The 21,989-nt window shown below is 42.6% G+C and overlaps 1 protein-coding gene across 1 annotated transcript in view; it reads right to left on the minus strand.

Moving 5' to 3' along the window:
- The window catches only part of LOC147337099 (protein NLRC3-like), a 58,325-nt gene continuing 36,336 nt past the window's right edge, over positions 1-21,989 (minus strand). Inside the window, exons 8-10 of the mRNA XM_086286250.1 lie at positions 20,410-20,428; positions 11,193-11,209; positions 1-751 (exon numbers count right to left, since the gene is read on the minus strand). Coding sequence (XP_086142376.1) covers positions 691-751; positions 11,193-11,209; positions 20,410-20,428 — 97 coding nt within the window. The 3' untranslated portion in view covers positions 1-690. The remainder of the gene's footprint in view (positions 752-11,192; positions 11,210-20,409; positions 20,429-21,989) is intronic.

Here is a 21,989-nt window from a genome sequence, read left to right on the forward strand (position 1 = left end):
TAATAAAACACAATTTTCTTAATGCAAACATCAGTGACTCAACATTAGCAACCAAAGGGTTCAGTCTGCAGCTCACACTCATGTGAAGCTACAGCCTCCCCCTTTAGTCTCTGTCATCCTTCTGCTCCTGCACAAACAAAGCAAGACAAAACCTCCACCCTTCTTCTACAGGCTGGGTGAATTGTTGTGGACATTCACTAATCCTAAAGTCGGCACCGTTTTTGTCTCAGTATCAAGTCAGTTAAACTTTTAGTCGTCAGTCCGTCACAGTCCAGTCACATGCATACATCCACACACATTCATACCAGATATTGCTGATAATGGAGTCTCACGCGCAGCCTATTCGAGCCTCCATCACCAGCAGGATGACGTCATCATTTTAAAGGAAAACAGCTCCTTGTTTTTGGACTGGATTGACTCGCTGCAATCCTTTTAGGCTCAGGACTTCTCATGTGATCAATGTCACATATAAGTGAATTTCTCCCAAGTAGGGCTGGGCGATATGACCCAAAATTCATATCTCGATATTTTTTAGCTGGATTGCGATATAAGATATATATCTCGATATTTTTTTTAAGCCATAAAGTAAGAACAAAAAGAGTTCTTAGTCAAAGCTGTGTCCCAGATGTCACATAGGCACTTTTATTAACATACAGCACAGATGTACATGAAAAATTACTCAAAATTAAATTATGAGCATTCATTAAATAATAATGCTCCATAAATAAAAGAAAACAAGGTTGTTTTTGTGCTAAACAAAGAGCTCACAATTGTGCAGTCAAAATGTAAACTAAAAGACGCTGAGCGTAATAACAAAGACAGATTTCACAGCTGCTCTGTTCCCAAGTTTTACTGTGTGACTGATAGCCTGGAGTTTGAAATCCGCTTCATAACCACGTCTCTTACAGGTGCCATTTATGGTCCTTATACACACACAATACGGTAATATTACGTTGAAGCACAGTACGTATCACTCCGCGAAGCTCCTCGGTACCCGTAATGCGCCGACAATCTATCAAGCGGTGCAGCTCCGTAGCTTACCAAAGTCGTACTCAAACATTTTTGACAGATTGCTGAACGCCGTGTACCACATAAAATCGGTTCGCGGCCACCAAGCACAACCAGAATTCATACATAAGGCGCGCTATCAACTTTTGAGAGAATGAAAGGATTTTAGGGTTAGCGCGGTTAGCTCGTTAGCGCGGGTAGCTCGTTAGCATGTTTAGCTCGTTAGCACGTTGACGCCGTCCAGCCCCACGCATGGGGCGATGCGCAGTAACTCGTTAACGGAGATTTGCCGTGTCCGTCTTGTCGCTGCCTGCACGTGAAGCGATGGGGTAGGAGGGGGAGTTGTCTTCAGTGAAGGCGAGGCGGAGTAACGTTGCGTAGAGACAAAAGTGGACGAAAGAGAGGCAAACTTGCGGCTCCACAACTATAATTATAACGTAACATAGACTATATCGATATAAAGGATATTGTCACATCTTATATCTCGTATAAAAATATATCGATATATTTTAAAAACTCGATATATCGCCCAGCTCTACTCCCAAGCCCATTATAATCATGGAGAAAAACACTTTGCCACTGTTTCCAGTAAGAATATTTTATAGCGCTTTAAAGTTCAACCTCTCAGGTCTGGATTAAAGAGCTGATTTGTTAAATCGGGAACTCACAAAATACCAAAATATCACCACCGGTGGATCACACCTCTCAGATGTTCTTATCTCAGTGCACTGTAACAAAAGCACAAACAAACGCAACCAATAAAATACTAATAAAGTAACAAATACTGGGGCCCATTGCAAACATGTCCAAGCATAAAACCATCTTTCTCTCTCTTAGAGAAAGAAAACAATCCAAACCTCACTGATAAAATCAACCTAGTGTCAAGCAAAACCCAAAAATCAACCAAAACTTCACCAGAAAGTTTTCTCCCTCCCGGGACAATATTGTGCAGGAATACAGGCACCGTAACTCCTTTTGCACTGACAAAAACATGTTGGATTTACTTGATTCAATAGTGGACACTGGTTGCACACAAAGGTTTTGCTTTGGCAGAAACTTAAACAACTGAGTTAAATCAACACAACCTTTTCATATTCAGTAAAGCTGCATGTTGTGTTCATAAAACACGATTGAAACATGTTCAGATGGAGTAAGTTGAGCTCCTGGAACATTTTAATCCTTCAATTGAAATTGAATGGGTCTACAACAACTACCATCCTCCTATCTCTATCCTGGTTGCAGCAGGGCTGGGAAATAACCCTGAAGTGATAGGTTACCAGGCAGGGTACACCCTGGACAGCTCACCAGTCTATCAGATAGAAACACACAGCCGTTTACATTCATGGATAATTTAGCCCAGGACCTTCTTACTGTGGAGCAACAGCACTAACCAGCATGCCAACAATGGAGGAAATACAGGAAAGCTATGATTTCCTGTATTTGAGGCAGAATTATTTTGTTCTTGCCCTTGACAGGTTAATCCACAATAAATAGCAACAGCATGCATGTGGTGTGTGTGTCGTTGTCTGCCTCTTATAACTCCAGTGATTTTCCTGTAGTTTGAAATCTTATGCGGTGTTGACACAATAATTTGTTGTAAACCAGGAAATTCCCAACTGTGGTAGAAAGCACAGCTTAGCCTTAGCAAATGTTCAAAGAAAAGTCGTCACTTCCTGATTTCTGCTTCACTGATAAATATTGTCACACTGGGGTTTTTGCAAATGATATCAGTGAGCACTGTGTGGCAGCTGGAGTCAGACAACTGAAGCTCCCACAATCAAGACCACAAACAGCTTTCAAAGGAGATTTGAAGCTTTTCTGGCAGCAAGCTTCATGATTTATGGGACTGGAACTGGAACAGAAACTACCTGATCACCAATGGTGAGCTGGCATGGAATTAATTTTATGACATTTTATCAAAGTTATAAATAAGCATGCCCATTAACACATAGTGAGTGAGCATGTTGTCTTCCCACGCAGTGAACAGCGGATGCTAATGTTTTTGTCACTTTTTACAGAGTCAAACTCAAAGTAAGGTCAGTGCTTCCACGCTTTAAACGCTGCACGCTCACACTCTCTCCACACTCGATAGATTATCCATTGTTCATCTGCACACAGCTGCGGTTTTAGTAACGCAGTAACGCAGCGTGCTTACGGCAAAGTAACAGTAATCTAATTACCTTTTTTGCAATAGTAATCCCTCACTTTACTCGTTTCTTGAAAAAAGTAATCGGATTACTGCCCATCTCTGGTTGGAGCTGTGCACTTGTGGGTTCCACCTTGTGTACACGTTTATCTTTGCTGTGTGTACTTGTACCTCTGAGTGGAAGCTGAACTCTTGAGTTCGAGTATCGAAGCATCAGCTGTGACGTTAAAGTCCAAACAGCTCGTTCATTTGACGTGCAAATGAACGAAGGTAACGCCGTTTTCATGTGGATGTGTCACTGAGACACTTTCCACATCCACAGCTCACAAAATGGGAAAACTATAGAAGTATAACAATGAAGAAGTTACTATGTTACGGGTCCCAAGGATGAAGACCTCGATGACAAATATGTTACCTGTAAAAGCAGGTGAAGAGCAGAGTAAGGAAGACACGATGCGTCTCTGCTTTCCTCCAGAACGTGTCTGAGTCTGATTTATTTCACACAAATAAATGCTATAAAACACTAAACATGAGCTTTCAATATACTGTTCAGCTGGTTCCTCATTCACATCAATTACATTTACTTATTTCACAACATCAGTGAAATATACTCTTTTTAACTGGTTCAGTTTCTCAAGTTCACACTTCTTTCCATAACAGCTACATCCTTTTATCATATCAATAAACACATCACATTGTCTTCTGCAGTGTCTTACTGGCTAAACAGTTCTATTCAATAACAGCATTGGTAAATACATTACATTTGTTCCCTCCAGTAATTTACTGGCAAAATCACTATTTAGTGCATCATGAAACACAGCTTGTTTAATCAACCCATGAATGCCTCTGTTAGCTACACAGAGTTGCTCAGAGTGCTTGTGTTACACTAGCTAATCTACTCAGTCACTTTAACAGAACTATTAACATTCACATCTCACAGAACTGATTTGATTGGAGCATTACAACACGTTTGCACAGAGCATAGGAGCGCACTGACTCTGCTTCACGAGCGCTCCACCTAACGAGCGGGCTCGCGGTGCGGTCGCGCGGGACACTCCTCTGGTTTTCTCCCGTGTTTACATATAAATAACTTTGGCGGACCGCCTTAACTCTCCCATTCACATTAACGTGGGTAACCATGGTGACAATAAACAACATTTTCGGTGCGAGCACCGTGTACCGACCTGTAAAAGCAGGTGAAGAGCAGAGTAAGGAAGACACGATGCGTCTCTGCTTTCCTCCAGAACGTGTCTGAGGAAGCAGCGGAAGGTGGGCTCCACTTACTGCTCCCCGAAACCCCGGAGCAAGCACCAAAGTTCCGCCCTCACTGCTTTCTAACATAAAATGAATCCCTGTTACATGGATTTTCTATCCTCTTAAAGAAACTGAAAATAAATACATATAGCAATGAAAAATGTCCCGTTACATGAGTGTTTTACACAAAATAATATTCATGTGGTCATTCCCTCACAGGGGTGCCACAACTACACTGCTGTTTTGACAGAGACACAGTGTGTTTATCTAACTTGGCTGAAGCCAAAGTTCTCCAGACAAATTCAGTCTGTTTCTGCCAAGTGTGAACTCACTGGATGAGCGCCAGATACACAGAATCAAAAAGGGATAAATTACTTTTCTTATGTCATGTTCCCGTCGCAAACTGGCTCAAGGAGAGGGGAAGCAGGAGTCCACAGATGAAATGTTCCTATAAATAAAGTGGAATTTATTCAAACTTTACCAAAACTTCAACACATCAAATACAAGCAGTTCAGCAGGGAGTGGATGTGTGTTGCATGTGCCAGGTGGATGCAGAGAGAGGCCAGGGCCACGTTCAAACCTGAACACGCTGCACAGTGTTTTGTTCCATTTGTTAGGGATGAATGAAATGCTTCCTTGAAAGGATGTGTGCAGTCACCAGTGGGCGTGGAAGCATGTGCGCCCTCATTTGGTGGGTGTGCAAGAAAAGTCATCCTGTCACACAGCAATGCCTACATAAATCACACCACTCTGCTTAAAATAATAATGTTTAGTGAAGCAGGTGAAGCAAAGGGCTGCTTTTAATAGGCTGGGAGACCCAGGTGTGCTGCTTTAGCTGCTGAGCCTCTTATGACAGAACAGCGGAGAGTGGTAAGAAGGGAGGAGGGGGTCTGGCTGTGTTTGTGAACGATAGATGGTGTAACTCTGGGCATTTCTCTATCAAAGAGAAGCTATGCTGTAAGGACATTGAGCTGCTAGCGGTTAGCATGAGACCGTACTATCTACCACGAGAGTTTACACACGTGATTATGATAGCTGTGTATGTCCCGCCCTCTGCTAACGCTGCAGCAGCCTGTGAGGTCCTGCACACTGTAACCAGCAGACTCCAAACACAGCACCCTCAGGCCCTTTTCCTGATCTCTGGGGACTTTAAAGATGATGTAACCATTTAATTATGGTTACATAATTAATTATGTAATTAATTATGCAAAATGCAAAACGCTCAGCTGTGTCTCCAATCAAAGCTCTGTAACTTCAGAGGTGATGTTCATATGTTGACTAATGGTTTTCTTTCATTTTTGATGTACTGCAGAATATTTGTATAAAATCCAGGCCAGGAAAATCTCCTTCATGTGTTTCTGTGTTTTGTCTTCAGCTACGTTGACACAAAGGCCTCTGCTGTGACGCTCACACCTTTGATAAAGTCTGGAGAGTGTCAGCTTCCTGTTTATAGATACAAAAATATGTAATGTTGTGAACTCTGGCCGCAGCGGCGCAAGAAAAAGGAGAATTACGGGAAGCACTCACAACAGGTAAAATCAAAATAACAAAGTAAAGTAGGATAAAATAAAAACCAACAAAAGAACAACACAATATACTTCCCCGTACTGTTACTGCTAACCTCTGTTAACCTAGTAACTCTTACCTTCTAACTGACAGCTGGTCAATAAACGAGCTCCATAAACGCTCCATATTCACCTTTACATGGAATATAAAGGGAAAAGAAGAAACACAGTGCTGTGTCAGCGTTAGACATATAGATATATCCTTGCTTTTAATACATTTGAAGGTGGGTGGGAGAGGTGCTTCTCCGCGTAGTCTACGGTCTCTTTGGGATGGGTAAAGCTTTTCCTCACATCACCATGGGTCACTAACAGCTTTGCAGGGTATAGCAGTCTGTACCTGACGCCGGTCATCCCACGTAGTCTTCCTCTCATATTTGCAAATGCGGCTCTGCGTTTCCAACAGAGGGAGGGAAATCTGGGAGGATGTTTATTTTAAAAACCCTTATACATCAGGTTCTTGTTCTCTGCAGCTTTCAGCAGAATCTCCTCACCAATGTGGTAGTAGTGCAATCTCAAGATGATGGGCCGAGGAAGATGACTTTGTTTGGGACGCTGGCGATTCGCTCTATGTGCTCGATCGATGAGTGGCTTCTCCTCGAGAGATAGCGCCTCCGCCAACAGGTGTGAACCAACTCAGTCATCTTGGGTCCCTCTGTGCCTTCTGGTATTCCTGCAGTTCTTAAATTATTCCTCCTGGAGTGCCTCAAGAGCTCCACATCTCTCATCTAGCTTCTTTACCTCCGTAGACAAACGCTCCACAGTGGCCTGGAGAGTGGCGATGGTGTCAGAGTGGTTCGAGGCACAGTCCTGCAGTTCAGTCAAAGTGTTATCATGCCTGGCCACGTCGCTTTTTATGTCCGAAATTGAGGGCTGGATGCTCTGGTTCAAGGATGATATCTCGCCTCCTATGGTGGTAGAAATCTCTAATATGCAAGTGTCCAGTGCTAGTTAGTTAGTTCTAGTGGTTAGTGGGGCTTTATTTGATGATTCTAGTGTGTGTTACATTGTTGTCATATTGTTGAGTCGCAGAGCTGTACAGTGTTACAGTTTCTGTAGAGTCTGGTATAAGGAACTCAGATCCCTCTGTGAATAATGTTCACTGAAACTGATCTGTAGTTAATGAACTAGTCAGGATTTACACTAGAGAATGTTTCTGCCATTACATGGCCTGTATTTGTAGAGCGCTTTACTCGTCCCTAAGGACCCCAAAGTGCTTTACACATCCAGTCATCCACCCATTCACACACTGGTGATGGCAAGCTTGTAGCCACAGCCACCCTGTGACCACCACCAGTAGGCAACGGGTGAAGTGTCTCGCCCAAGGACACAACGACTGAGACGGTCCAAGCTGGGGCTCGAACCGGCAACCTTCCGATTACAAGACGAGCTGCCAACTCTTGAGCCACGATCGCCCCACATATTGTAGATTTTTGTGACTTGTTTCACCCCCTATCTTAAAATGTCTAAATCAAAAGCATCCAATGGTCCTGCATAGTTAAATAAGTCAAGCAGCGAAACAAACATGTTGATCAACTTTCTATGAAAAACAACTATATAATCAGGTGCAACACTTTGACCAGATCTGTAACTGTTTTCAGATCGTCCTGCAAAATAACTCAGAGAATGAAGAGCAAATAAAGCAGAGTCTGCAAGATCTCCTCACAGACTTGGACTTAGAAGAGAATAATAAAAAAACAGTAACTGTGCTGAAGCTGAGAGCCTGAGCAATTTGCTTGAAAATGAGAGAGAAGTTGAAACACATGTGGATGAATACTCAGCTGAAAAGGATAACAGGCAGAGAGCTGAGGATGAGGTTGGTAGGGTTCTTAGAACTGTGTTGCAAAGGATTCGGTTTAACTGGACAGGTGAATTTTACAACCCAGAACAAGAGTGAGATTTCATGAAATCGTTTGCATTCATCATTCTGATAAATCAAAGATTCTCTGCTCTGACAGCATCTGTGTGGATTTTCTGTAATCACAGAGACGTGTATAAGCATGTTTACTTTCCATCTCCATGTAATTGTCACATTTAATAATTAAAACTGGCTTCTATGGGTTTTTGTTTGTTTGCTTACATATCTAGTGTTTAATGCAATATGAAGCATTATCAGACAGCATTTATTGGGAAGAATCCCATATTTATACTGGTCTGTACCCAGGGTACACAGAAAATAAAAACACATGTTTTCTTATTATGATCCCAACTATAATTTACTTAAGCAAAAGCACTACATGTGTAGTTATAATATTTATAGCAGTTACTGTTGAGCTTTAAATTTATCATCTTAAATGTTTATATGCTGATTATATTGCTTTATATAAGAAAGGCCTAACTCTGAGTACACTCTGTGCCAAAAAGTGCTGACAGGAAACTGCATGCTTTTGCAGAAACGTGCTTTTGCAGCTAGAAAGTGAAGCTGATATATATCAGGTTTAATTAGTTTTTACCAACTGCTTGCTAGGGCAATCCCACGAGTTTGGTGTTTTTGTATTGAACATGATTCCAAGTGCTTTCTATAACACATAGCAGAGGTGCCACAACAAAGACTGAGAAGAGGACAGGAAGAGACAGTGAAAGAGATGCACTCCTTCGCCATTCATGTTAAAGCGTTGCATAGCTTTAATTTTAGAGAGTGTTGCATAACTTCAGTCATTTTTCTACCACAGGTGAAGCCAAGAATTGTGAAGCTCTCTTTTGGCCAAATACCAGAATCTGTAAGAAGAAGAAAAAACAAACAATCAAATAGGTCATTATTAAGAGAACAACAATCTCTTGATGATTATCCACAGTGTCTTTGATAACTCTGAGATACAAACTGTCAAGGATATACACATCCCAGCAAACAATAGCTGTGTTTGACTAAAGCGATTAATAACAAGGACAGAGCTACAATCACTACAGTCAAACATAAAGGGCTTAATCCTGAATCCAAGTCTGAGCTGTGATGCCGTTGGTGCTGAAAGCTGCTCAGATCCTGAAGCTGCACGTTTTGTCTCTCTCTAACCAAACCAGCAGCAAAAGAAGACACATTTCGCTTGACATAAACATTGTCATGAATTCCCTCTTACTTTTGCTGGTTTGCTTCCACCACCATTAAAACACACACAGAAAAACAACACAGCACAGCTCTCTGCCTCTCTCAGTGTACTTTAAGAACACCGTTTCCCATCTCAAATCTCTGTTTTTGGCATTATTCGCTTGCTTGTTATGAAGCAGTCTACCGTTGTTTACAGCCATTTTTTTTTAATGACTTCCGACAAGACAGCCTCATTTCTGCTGTTCAATACCAAATTTTATTTATTTTTTTCAAATTAAGTGAAACTGCAAAATGCTCTGCTGTGTCTCTATTAAAACCTCTTATTAAAACCTCTGAATCACTTCAGCAGCATCAGCCAATGTACATTTGTTGAGTCGTGGTTCTCGTCTGCTTTTGTTCTACTGCAGAATAATATTTTTAAGGTTATCTACTGTAAAAAGCTAGGCCAGGAAAATCTGCTTCATGGTTTTGTGTTTTATCCTCAGTTACTTTGACACAAAAGCATCTGCTGTGATGCTCACACCTCTGATGAAGTTTCACAAGTGTCAGTACTGATAAATGATCAGAATTATAATGTTTCTGACTCTCTGAGTAAGAATTAAATGGAATCTAATTGGGACCTTGTGAATTGGAATTGAACAGGTTCTAGAAATCAGTGATGATACTCAGCTCCAATACCCACCTATGATATTAGGCTGACGAACGCTGACTGGGTTTCATTTACCAGCTTTTTATGTTCTTCCTGCAGTTTCCTCCCCACATCACTCATCTTAACTTTTTTCCAGTCCTCCTCAGTCTAAACAGAACACACAACAATACAAAGAAAAGCTCAGGTGATTGATCTCTAACACTAGGCATCCCCAGTCTTATTCTTAGCAGTCTAACTTCTCACCATATCTTTGAAGGCCTCTCCATTGTAGTAGCGCTTGGATGCTGGATACTCTATCGTTTTGTCACATAGTTCCAGGAAACTGGAAGCCACCAGATGCAGCTCCTCTCCGTCATAGCCGTACAGCTTTTTGTCCTCACGCGTCATCAGCACAAGCTCGTCACATGGACATGAGGTGCCCTTTACCACACCAATAACCTGCATTTTTACAATCTCGGGAAGGTAGAATTTTCCCCAGGCGTTAACTTCATCATCATCCCCGTTGTATTTGGTGTTCTCAAGCTCTTCTATCCACAGGTCAGCACCACTTGGCTTCTTCAGGTGAACGCACATGCTTTTGTTTTTGGAAACAAAATCTTTCACCCATTTCAGGTACTTTTCACCTGGAAAGAAGCAGACAAGGAAATATGGATGAATGTAGAAGTTTTGGAAAAGACAAATAGCAAGGTTATCCTACAGCAGTTTGTGAAAATGTTGTATCTTGAAATAAGCAGGCAAAATGAGGATCTCACTTATCTCATATGTTCTGATACCGACTTTCTTCAGTTAAAGGACAAAAAAAGGGCACACTGGAGGCTGACAGAGTGTGCAATGGTGGGAATCATTTTGCAGAACTCACTAAAGTTTGTTTCTCCTGGAACAAGCTTTCTACACTTCGGCAAATGAAAATACTGTGTTAAACTAAAAAAGGGCACCAGACCAAGGTCTACAGTACTAACAGAAAAGCATGCCGTTACCTGTTGCCTGTCGACACAGCTGCTGATCTTCCGTACCAAAAAAATGAGGATCCCTGAAAGGAATAGAAAGGTTATGTTAAAATGAATGACTGCCACGGTGATCATGGGAAGCTCCGAAATATCACAACAATAGCTACGAAATCACAAAATGCAGTGTGATGTCTGTAAGCACCAAACATGACATCTCTGCAAATTCATCTTGAAATATGTAGGTACCTCACACGTACAGCTGCAGCCATCTCAGCCATTTATCACTGTGGCTGCCAAGTGGCTGCCACTTCACAAGCGCATGGCACAACATAGAAGAGCCACCTCCACAGGACAAGACTCAGCAGTCCATCTGCATCTTAAGGATAAAGGACACTCTTTCGAGGATGCTAATGTTCACATTTTGGACAGAGAGGACAGATGGTTTGAAAGAGGAGTGAAAGAAGCCATCTATGTCCACTGTGAGCGACCATCTTTGAACAGAGGCGGGGTTTACGACACCAACTCTCTGCCATCTATAATCCAGTTTTGAGATCCCTTCCCAGACGCCTTAATGCCCACTCACATCCTGGGCCATCTGACCTCAGGAATTCGCATGATAAGGTGGGGCCAGGTTTCACAATGAACTCACCCGAAACTCTGGCTGATTGGGACCCACACCCAGTTTCACACCTTGGCTCAGGTGATTAGAGGATCATCAGGGGGTCCTTTTGTCCCTCTGTGGGGGGTCACTCCCACTAGGTTTATATCTGGGACTCTCCACCATTTGACCTTAGAACTGAAGAAGCTTCTCGGATGAGAGGTGAAACGTCTTCAAGTAACTTAAAGAAGTCCAGACGCTTTTCTTTGCAAGCTCCTTTGACTACGATGACCTGGATGACTGAGAACCTTCACAGACATAAGGTGAATGTGACAAACAAAGCGCCTTCTTGTTCTCTGTGATAATGTAAAGTTATTAATGAAAAAACAAACGAGTAAAAAACGGAGTGGAAACATGTCTTCAATCAAAACTCGACAAAAACAAAGAAACAGCCTCACTTCTCTGCGACGCTCCCTAAAAATGACGTTACGTGTTACGTACCAGAGATTTCTATACAGCCCTTTATCAAGCCGAGAGAAAGTGACGCAAAACCCTCCAACTAATAACGACTAGCAGAGAGGCTCAGCTGAGTGTAGTTACCTGGTTTGCAGACGCATACAGACGTTTCCTGTCCTCTCGGACGCAGCTGTGATAGAACATGTGGTGCATTACCGCCACCAACTGGCTTGGAGTGAGGACCGGAAATCGCTCATGCCAAATCAAAAAAAAAAAACATAAAGAAAGATTAAGTGAAGAGATAAATGAATACATTAAATCAAGAAGAAAAAAACCCACCACCGGACATATACATCCTCATATCCTTCTGTACAAATGAGTTTGTTTTAGAAACTGAAAAAAGCCACAAAACCTTCACATCTAGAAATCCTTTGCAGTAAAACTTGTTTTTTGGCAGGTTCCACAGGTTTTGAATCAGTTTTCTTCTTTATTCCTGATAATTTTGACAATGAAAAAGAACATGTTCTATAGGGCTTTGGAGTTGACGTCACGCCGCAATGCATTGTGGGAGCGCGGCACCATTTTCGAGGTCTACGAATCAAAACAAACACACTGTGTTGGAACGACGATTACAAGATGCTTAAAAGCAGCTCAAAAGAGAACGGACTGTATAGAGACCGATTGCGTCCAGAGGCGAAGCGGCGGTACTTGCAGAAAATAGCGTGCAGTGGAAATGTGGACCCGTATGAAATACGGCCGTGGAGTAGAAACCCTGAAGACGTAGCCTGACATATTCTCGTACCTTATCTGTGGAGTCAGCGCGTACAAGTCGTCATTCAAACAAAGGTAAGTCAGCTCGAGTACTGCGTGTGAAATGCGTTTGATTTCCCTGCAAACATTCAGATTAGTGCAGCATAAATTCATTCATGAGGGGAAATTACAGTGAGAACATGTGGAGGCTGTTAGAGGGAGAAGATAGTGAGTTCAGTGCAGGGCTGTGCAGAGAGGTTTAAAGGGGCGGGTGCTCAAAGTTAAAAAGGGGCACATTGAACCAGGCTGAATAACAACAACACACATTCATCAAGAATCTAATATGGGAAGGGCAGGGCTGTGTTGGTCTGAGACTGTAGACATTAAAAAGTCCACAGGAGAGATGGTAGCTGATTAAACAAGTGTCATGAGATAATAACAAAATGCAAAGATTGGTGACAGCGCTTGGAACCATAAGGCAACAAAAAACTATGTATGTAAAAAAAAAAAAAAAAAAATATATATATATATATATATATATATACACACACACACACACAGTGGGGCAAAAAAGTATTTAGTCAGCCACCGATTGTGCAAGTTCCCCCACTTAAAATGATGACAGAGGTCAGTAATTTGCACCAGAGGTACACTTCAACTGTGAGAGACAGAATGTGAAAAAAAAATCCATGAATCCACATGGTAGGATTTGTAAAGAATTTATTCGTAAATCAGGGTGGAAAATAAGTATTTGGTCACCTCAAACATGGAAAATCTCTGGCTCTCACAGACCTGTAACGTCTTCTGTAAGAAGCTTTTCTGTCCCCCACTCGTTACCTGTATGAATGGCACCTGTTTGAACTCATCATCTGTATAAAAGACACCCGTCCACAGCCTCAAACAGTCAGACTCCAAACGCCGCCATGGCCAAGACCAAAGAGCTCTCGAAGGACACCAGGAAAAGTATTGTAGACCTGCACCAGACTGGGAAGAGTGAATCTACAATAGGCAAGCAGCTTGGTGTGAAAAAATCAACTGTGGGAGCAATCATCAGAAAATGGAAGACATACAAGACCACTGATAATCTCCCACGATCTGGGGCTCCACGCAAGATCTCATCCCGTGGGGTCAAAATGATCATGAGAACGGTGAGCAAAGATCCCAGAACCACACGGGGGGACCTGGTGAATGACCTGCAGAGAGCTGGGACCAAAGTAACAAAGGTCACCATCAGTAACACACTACAACGGCAGGGAATCAAATCCCGCAGTGCCAGACGTGTTCCGCTGCTGAAGCCAGTGCATGTCCAGGCCCGTCTGAAGTTTGCCAGAGAGCACATGGATGATACAGCAGAGGATTGGGAGAATGTCATGTGGTCAGATGAAACCAAAGTAGAACTTTTTGGTATAAACTCAACTCGTCGTGTTTGGAGGAAGAAGAATACTGAGTTGCATCCCAAGAACACCATACCTACTGTGAAGCATGGGGGTGGAAACATCATGCTATGGGGCTGTTTTTCTGCCAAGGGGACAGGACGACTGATCCGTGTTAAGGACAGAATGAATGGGGCCATGTATCGTGAGATTTTGAGCCAAAACCTCCTTCCATCAGTGAGAACTTTGAAGATGAAACGAGGCTGGGTCTTCCAACATGACAATGATCCAAAACACACCGCCCGGGCAACAAAGGAGTGGCTCCGTAAGAAGCATTTGAAAGTCCTGGAGTGGCCTAGCCAGTCTCCAGACCTCAACCCCATAGAAAATCTGTGGTGGGAGTTGAAAGTCCGTGTTGCTCGGCGACAGCCCCAAAACATCACTGCTCTCGAGAAGATCTGCATGGAGGAATGGGCCAAAATACCAGCTACTGTGTGTGCAAACCTGGTAAAGACCTATAGTAAACGTTTGACCTCTGTTATTGCCAACAAAGGTTATGTTACAAAGTACTGAGTTGTATTTTTGTTATTGACCAAATACTTATTTTCCACCCTGATTTACGAATAAATTCTTTACAAATCCTACCATGTGGATTCATGGATTTTTTTTTCACATTCTGTCTCTCACAGTTGACGTGTACCTCTGGTGCAAATTACTGACCTCTGTGCAAGTTCCCCCACCTAAAATGATGACAATCGGTGGCTGACTAAATACTTTTTTGCCCCACTGTATATATCAGCAATCAATCAGAAAATCATTGGTTCATATTACAATTAAATATGAACAGGCTCCTTAGATGTAAGCAGTTCAGATCTGATGTCATTTACATTCTTCACACAGCACATTCGTCCAGGCTGACAGGTAAACATAGAACTAATCTCAGGTAACATGACTCATAGTAGAGATCCAGTAAGAAAGATTGCAGGCTCTAATATTATTACCACACAATCCAAGGACACACCAACAGCTCAGATTTGTAGAACTATTTAAACAAATGTCTTCTGAATATTCAATTCAGGTTCACAGTGGGGGGGGGGGGGTTTCGTGGAATTTTTTAAATAAAGTCTGCAACACAGAAAGAGCTGTGATCAAGCTATTTATTACTGCGCCAACACACATCAAACATCACAGTTCAGTCATGTCAGCGCTGCCACAGAGGTCGTGCTCCTCCTCCTTTACGCCTTCCAAGGAAGAGGGAGGAAGTTACAAACTGATCCTACCACACTTCACGTGTCTCGCTATGAAACCTAACGCATCAATGGTTGTGCTGTTTTGTGCCCTTGGCCTTATCAGCACCTGTAAAGGGAGTTGTTTTCTCAAACTGCTGAAGTAAGTTCATCTAGTTTTAGCAACTTTCACTGAACAGTAACAGTGTCACAACTAAGCATATGCATAAGCACTTAAACACTTTAAATGAGAATAACAGAACATTTCTATTACAGAGGCTGGAACCTGTCCCAGTAGTAGGTAGAGCACACCTGGACAGGTCACCAGTCTGTCAGAGGACTAACACAGAGACAGACATCAGAGTAACAAATCTATTTAAAATTAGTGTAAGTTTGCTGCAGCTGTATGTATGAACATGTGTTTCTGTGCTCACAGTCCACCTCTCAGGAACCTGCAGTTCACTTTTAGTCTACTTTAAACAGACCTCACAAAAGGCTGATGTGGCTGGATCAGTAGTCTGATTTGAGTACGATACCTTTGGCCAGGGATTCATCTGGTGCATCGCTTCACTGCAGTCTTACGTATTTTCCCCACACCTGAATAAAAAAATACTGATATATACAAATAACAGCTTCAGCTGATGCAGCCTGACTCAATCCTAGATGTTCAGCACACAGAGACACAGAGGTGCCGTTTAAAGTTTAGTGTTAACCTGAGTCACTGATCATTTGCAGTATTACAGAGTCTGGCAGTCTTTGCATGATGTCCACGTCACTGTAAGTTTCTAGCTGACTTCACTGCAATTTCAATTTCAATTTCTGCTGTTCACAAACGCTGTCCATCTAATCTGACTGAGCTGGAGCTGTTTTGCAAAGAAGAATGGGCAAAGATTTCAGTCTGTAGATGTGCAAAGCTGGCAGAGACAGACCCTAAAAGACTGGCAGCTGGAACTGCAGCAAAAGCTGGTTCTACAAAGTGTTGACTCAGGGGGCTGAATAATTACACACACCCCACTTTGCAGTTATTTATTTGTAAAAAATGTTTGGAATCATGTATGATTTTCGTTCCACTTCTCACGTGTGCACCACTTTGTGTTGGTCTTTCACCTGGAAGTCCAATAACATTGATTCATGTTTGTGGCTGTAATGTGACAAAATGTGGGAAAGTTCAAGGGGGCCGAATACTTTTGAAAGCCACTGTATATGTAGACACAGGACTACAAGTAGAAGATCAGACATGAAAGTGGAGATAACACAGAAGACCTGCAGCAAAGGTCAGAGGTCAGACTGGGCCCTGGATTCAACAATGAGCCAATGATCATCAAGCAGTGACTAAAGCAGAGCCCTGACGTTCTGACATTCATCACACAGTCAGAACAAATGTCTGCTGATGACTTCATCTCATGAAACGACTGATAGATGTCAGTTCATTGATCAGCTGAGCTGCTGATCTTCATCGTCACAGAAACATTCAGCTTGTTTCAATCAGCAAATAACTCCCACTACTCCCAGTTTGAACTGTTCCCACTCAAAATGCTGTGAGAACAATGATCATTGTAGAACTTCACAAACATCACGTGTTGTTTTCCACATGTAAGATCAGCAAACACACAGAAACTTCCTGTTGCCACACACGGCCTCTAAAATCTCTTCCACGCTTTCTGTCTGAAGTCCACTCTCTGTGTCGGATCCACAGGAAACAACAAGATCTTATTAACATGGTTTTCAATGTGTCTCCTTCCAAAAAGTCCAACCAATGAACAAATGTGTGTATTTGTGGAGGCCGAACAAAAGCATGACACATTTCTCTGTTTCTATAAACTGGAGTCAAACACAAACATGAAGAGTTTCACTGACAGACTCCAAAATGCCCCCACAGTGGATCAAAGGGAAATCCTACAGTGTGGCCAGAGACTCTTAATGGCTCCAACATCAACACATCCACAATGTTGGATCCAGTTCTGCCTCACAGAGTTACTAAGACACACCCTCTGCCACCATCACAACAGCTCCACCTGCTTCACCTGCCTCCTCAGCATCTGTACACCTGAAGAGAAAAGAAAGGCTCCAACAGCTCAAATCTACAAAGGATTCATGAAGTTTCATCCAACAATAACATGTTTGCCTTCCACAGTGTGCTGTTAGACACCACTGTACCTCTGCCATTTCAAAAAGAGCAGCTTGGGAACATTTTGGCTCCAAACACTTTGTGTTTAAGTTCTTTGTTTTCTTTGTGAAGCCGACAACATCTGGAGCTTTGTGACTCATAGAAACATCATTTTGTTCTTTAGATGACAGCAGATTGGGACTGAATAATCAATCACTATCAAACCAATAAAGACAAACATGCTGATTTTACAGGAACTTTGTTGGAGAAGCTGCAAAGACATGAAACTGGTGGAGATCCCAAACCAGTTGATAGTGCTGGTTATTCCAAATAAAGCTGTTTCCCTTTGAGATGAAATGACTTTGTGTCCTGATATATAATAAAGATGTTGTTGTTTTTGAGCCCCTGTATTAAAAGTAGTTTAAAGTCAGCTTGAGTTTGATGTCTTTATGTCAAAGCTGCTCATGATGTTGAGCTGCTGATGGAATAAAAACAATATAAAAGCATGTAGTCCAGACTTAAATGTAGCCTGTTGTTAGCTGAGGTCCACACACAGTGTTTGACAGTGTAAAGTGTGTGAAAGGGCTGCTGGTGGAGCTCACTAGGATGAGCAGGTGACCACGAGGTGGAGAGCAGCTGGCCTGGCTTTGACCCGGGCCACGCCCCCTTTCTCTCTGCTTTGCTGTCACTTATCTTCACTGCTCTGTCCAATAAAGCTGAAAAAGGCCCCGAATCAAAGAAATCTGCTGCAGCCTCTGAAATGTCTTCTGTTTCCTTCCCGACGGCTTTTTCACCGTCAGCCCATCAGACAGTCCAGCAGCATTTATGATGATGTCATGATGTTGAAGAGGCTGCTACGGTGGCCTCCCATGACCCCCAGCCTCATCACAGCTGAGATGCAGACATTTGAAAACATTCAGCAGACAACTGAATAACAGTCCAACACAACAGTCTGTGTGCAGACACACACTGACCTTTCATAGAGTCAAACACAGCTGGTTGAGTCATTTCTCTGTGAGTCTAAAGTGAATCTAGTATTTGAAAGTCCACTTCCTGTATTTGTTGTTGAAGACTTCTTCAGCTTCTTCTCGAGGACATCAGCTGCTTGTTTGGCAGCAGAGGCAGTTAAGAAGCTTCCTGAAAAACACTGAACAGTGAGTTCACTGTGGCATATGACAGATTCAGCTCTCTGTGTGCAAATGTGTCTGTGTCGACCTTTCAAATGCTGTTGAATCCAAAACATCAGCGGCTCCTCGGCTGCTCGCTTCATGCACTTCTGTCTGTGTGACAGTCCAATGACATCACAGCTGTTTCCAGCCCCAGTGTCTCAGGACTGGACACCTTTAAACATGTCGAGGATCAAACAGCGTCCAGCTAAACACACATGAAACTATCAGAGCTGACAATCATTCCAATAACATCTAATGGTTCATGTATGTAGACACAGGACTACAAGGAAATGGCTCTCAGCATCTGGCTGTGGGAACACATGAGTCCCTGTTTGTGTTCAGATTGTGTGCATGTTTTAGACGTGTGTCACATGTAGAAACACAACAATCCCACAATGACACACAGATGTGTTTGACACAGCTGTGCAGCTGTAAGTTGTTTCTAATGATTCATTGAAGCTCTTCTAACATTCTGGAGACGATCAGTACATGAATCTGTTCAACACGACAACAATTTGACTTCAGTGTGAACGTTTGCATTAAATAACCTTCTTCATCCAGCTGACAGCATCTTCATCCTATGATGTGAACAGTTCCTCCTGTTGATGACAAACCTCTGACAGGATCTGCTTGAGGAGCTTTTTCATGTGCAGCTCTCTGAGCTCAGGGCTGAGCTGCTGTTTCATCTTTAAGAGCTGCTGCCTCCTCGCCGGACTTGTTCTCCTCTTCTTCTCCTAATGACACCATTTCTGCTTCATATTAAATTCAATAAAGATGCTGACATGTATCTGTAGCAACAACATCATTGAATCTAGAACAACTGGAGCCAAACCAGTGGCTCTGCTGGGATCACTGGTGAGCCAACACTTCCTTGTTGATGCAGATTTCAGGGCTTCCTTTTGCTCCTCCGTTATAACTGTTCTCTCTTCTCAACACATGATGACACAAAGGAATCAGCAGTGACAAAGATGATGCTGAAGAGAAGCACACACTTCACACATATAACAGAGCAGTGCAGTTACACACACCTCTGCTCGACATCAGGCCTCAAACAAAGACACAAAACACTAACTTGACTCTAAACAGAAGAAACGAGCAGCTGTTTCTGTTCTGTGCTTATTTATATTTGACACACATGCTTCTCTTTGTGCAAACACACATCGCACTATAAGGGTAACCTCGCACACAATGATTGGACAGCACAGTGATGATGCTGGGAGATCCTATACGCAGCAACACAGAAACACTGAGAACTTTAAACAATGATGGAAAGTGTTATAAATGACTTGTTGGCCTCTGATCTGTCACAAACAGCTGAAACGTGTCTCTCATGAGTCACATGAAGGTTTTTGACAGAAAGGACAAAAAGTAGCTGCAGTCAGTTTGTGTCATTTTTATATTTATTCATCTGGGAGAAAAATCTGAGGGACATTAAAATGTGTTTTCAACAGAGACAAGAACATGAATATAACAGAACAGGTAAATGAACATGTTTCAAGTAAACAGCTGGACTGATCAGGTCCAAACACAGAGTGATAAACTTGTCAAACAGCTGTCATATCTTTATATAGAAGCTCTTTATAAATGCTGCTCACTGCAGTCTGTTTACTAATAATGTCAAAGTGTTAGAAACACAGAAACATCAGAATGGTCTTTGTTCACAGAAACCTGTCTGGGATCCTTTGTTGTTCTTTTGATGCAGAGTTACATTATAAATATAAAGAGTTATTTCAGAGTCTCATCAGTTTTCCTGCATGTCTTTATTTAACACATCAGCAGGGCTGAAGCTCTCATGTTAAACACACACTGATCTATGGACACGTTCATGTGTTTCTAACAGAACCAGGCTGTTATCAGCCTGCACTAACATTATGTCACACACACTGAATGTAACAGTGACAGTTTACATCATCACACAATCAGCTGTGATTGTTTCACTGTCATCAAACGAGTCAACAGGAAGTAGAATCAATAGAAACCAATCATTTACTGACAGCATGTCTGATGGAAATAAGTGCAGATTATGTATGAAGTCTAACTGCACACAGTAACTGTGTTACAATAAGGACTTAACAGCGCCCTCTGCTGGAGTGTTTCAGTACTGCGTTAACTAGAATACACCACCTCCTCCTCACACCACCTGCTACAGCTCTACTCTTCTATGACTACAGTCATCCACAGCACTGATGTGAGGTCACATGGTTCATATGTAAGGAGCACAGCTGACCTCAGGTCAGTTTAATGACTGTGAGCAGCAGCTGTGTTATTGTCACTGTGACAGGGAGACACTCTCAGACACAGCGCTCATGTCAGCTTGTTCTCATGCAGGAGGATCAGGAGCTCCATGTTTGTCTTTCTGTTTGAATCATGATGTGTTTGTGCCATCAGAGTCTGTCATGAGTACTCAGGGTTTCACAGCAGCTCTTCTGGATGCTGACGAGGACTCCAACCTCATGTTTCACCTCTCTGAGCTTCTGATGTCTGTGAACACTCGTGTTTCTTCTCTGGGCTCATCTGGACAAAAACACCTTTCTGTGTTTGGCTGCAGCCTCATTCTGACTGACAGGAAGTGTGTTATCCATGAGCTGCACTTCTGTGAGGAAGTTTCCTGCTGTGTTTCCTGTCTGTGGACAAACACGAGTGTTCCAGCTGAGGACTTGGTTCCTTCCACCTGTCCATACAGGACATCACGCTGTCTGCAGCTCTGTAAATGCAGCTCCAGGTCCTTCCACGTGCTGCTCTGTATTTGTGCAGTTTGTAGTGTGTCCTGGGAAACGTAGCACACATGGTGTTCTTCTGCTGTTTCCTCCTTTCACTGAGTGTGAAACACTGACGCTGTGCTGTTGTTCACAGAGGGGAGCTGATTCTAGCTGCAGCTGGACTCTGTCATCTAACTGAATGTGTTGGTGCTGATCACGGGGCTCTGAGGGGGGAGCAGCAGGAGGACTCTGGATGCTGACGTCAGTGTATCTGTGGAAGCTCCCACAGCGTGTCTGTCATTCAATATTGTGCTGTATATTGTATCTATGCAAAGATGAACAGACTGTGTGTTCACTGGTCTCTGTGCTGCAGCTCTGATGTCATCATCACTCCCTCCTCCACCCTCAGCAGTCCCAGCATGCTGCTGTGGTGCACCCCACCCTCACTCTACACCTGAGCCACAGACCACACCCTCCACCTCAATATACACCACAGTTTTCTCTGCTGTGGAAATGAGATCAGGAGGAAATCATCATTATTATTATTTAATAAACGCTCACATTAATGTGGGCTTATTTGTTTCATATTAGAAACATTAGTTGAGTGTTTTTAGTATAAAATGGTCAAAGTCCCTCTTTTTGCTCCTCCCCTCACCTGTGGATGGACGGTGCTGTTACCGTGGTGACAGCTTGGATGTGTTTCAGTCCTGCCTGGTTATCACTGCAGGAATCTTTCACATTTATTACAGGTAATAACTCTGATTTTTCTGTGTATTATGAACCAAATGTATCCTGATACACACAGAGATGGATGAGCAGAGGTTTTTTTTGCAGTTTATGTAGTTACTATGGACTTAATGCATACATATTATTAAAATTAGGGCTATAACAGTTGTATTGATGTATAGCAACTTGAAATGCTCCCACAAATGGCTCCACAGCATGTAAAAATATAACAAAAGCTCTGGCGGACTTGGTTCTGTGGTCAGTCTTAAAGGGTGA

Source organism: Aulonocara sp. 'chitande type north' Nkhata Bay, linkage group LG3 (genome assembly GCF_057382095.1).
Source record: "Aulonocara sp. 'chitande type north' Nkhata Bay isolate Kocher_YH1m ecotype deep benthic linkage group LG3, A_spYH_male_GT1.1, whole genome shotgun sequence".
Classification (NCBI taxonomy): domain Eukaryota; kingdom Metazoa; phylum Chordata; class Actinopteri; order Cichliformes; family Cichlidae; genus Aulonocara; species Aulonocara sp. 'chitande type north' Nkhata Bay.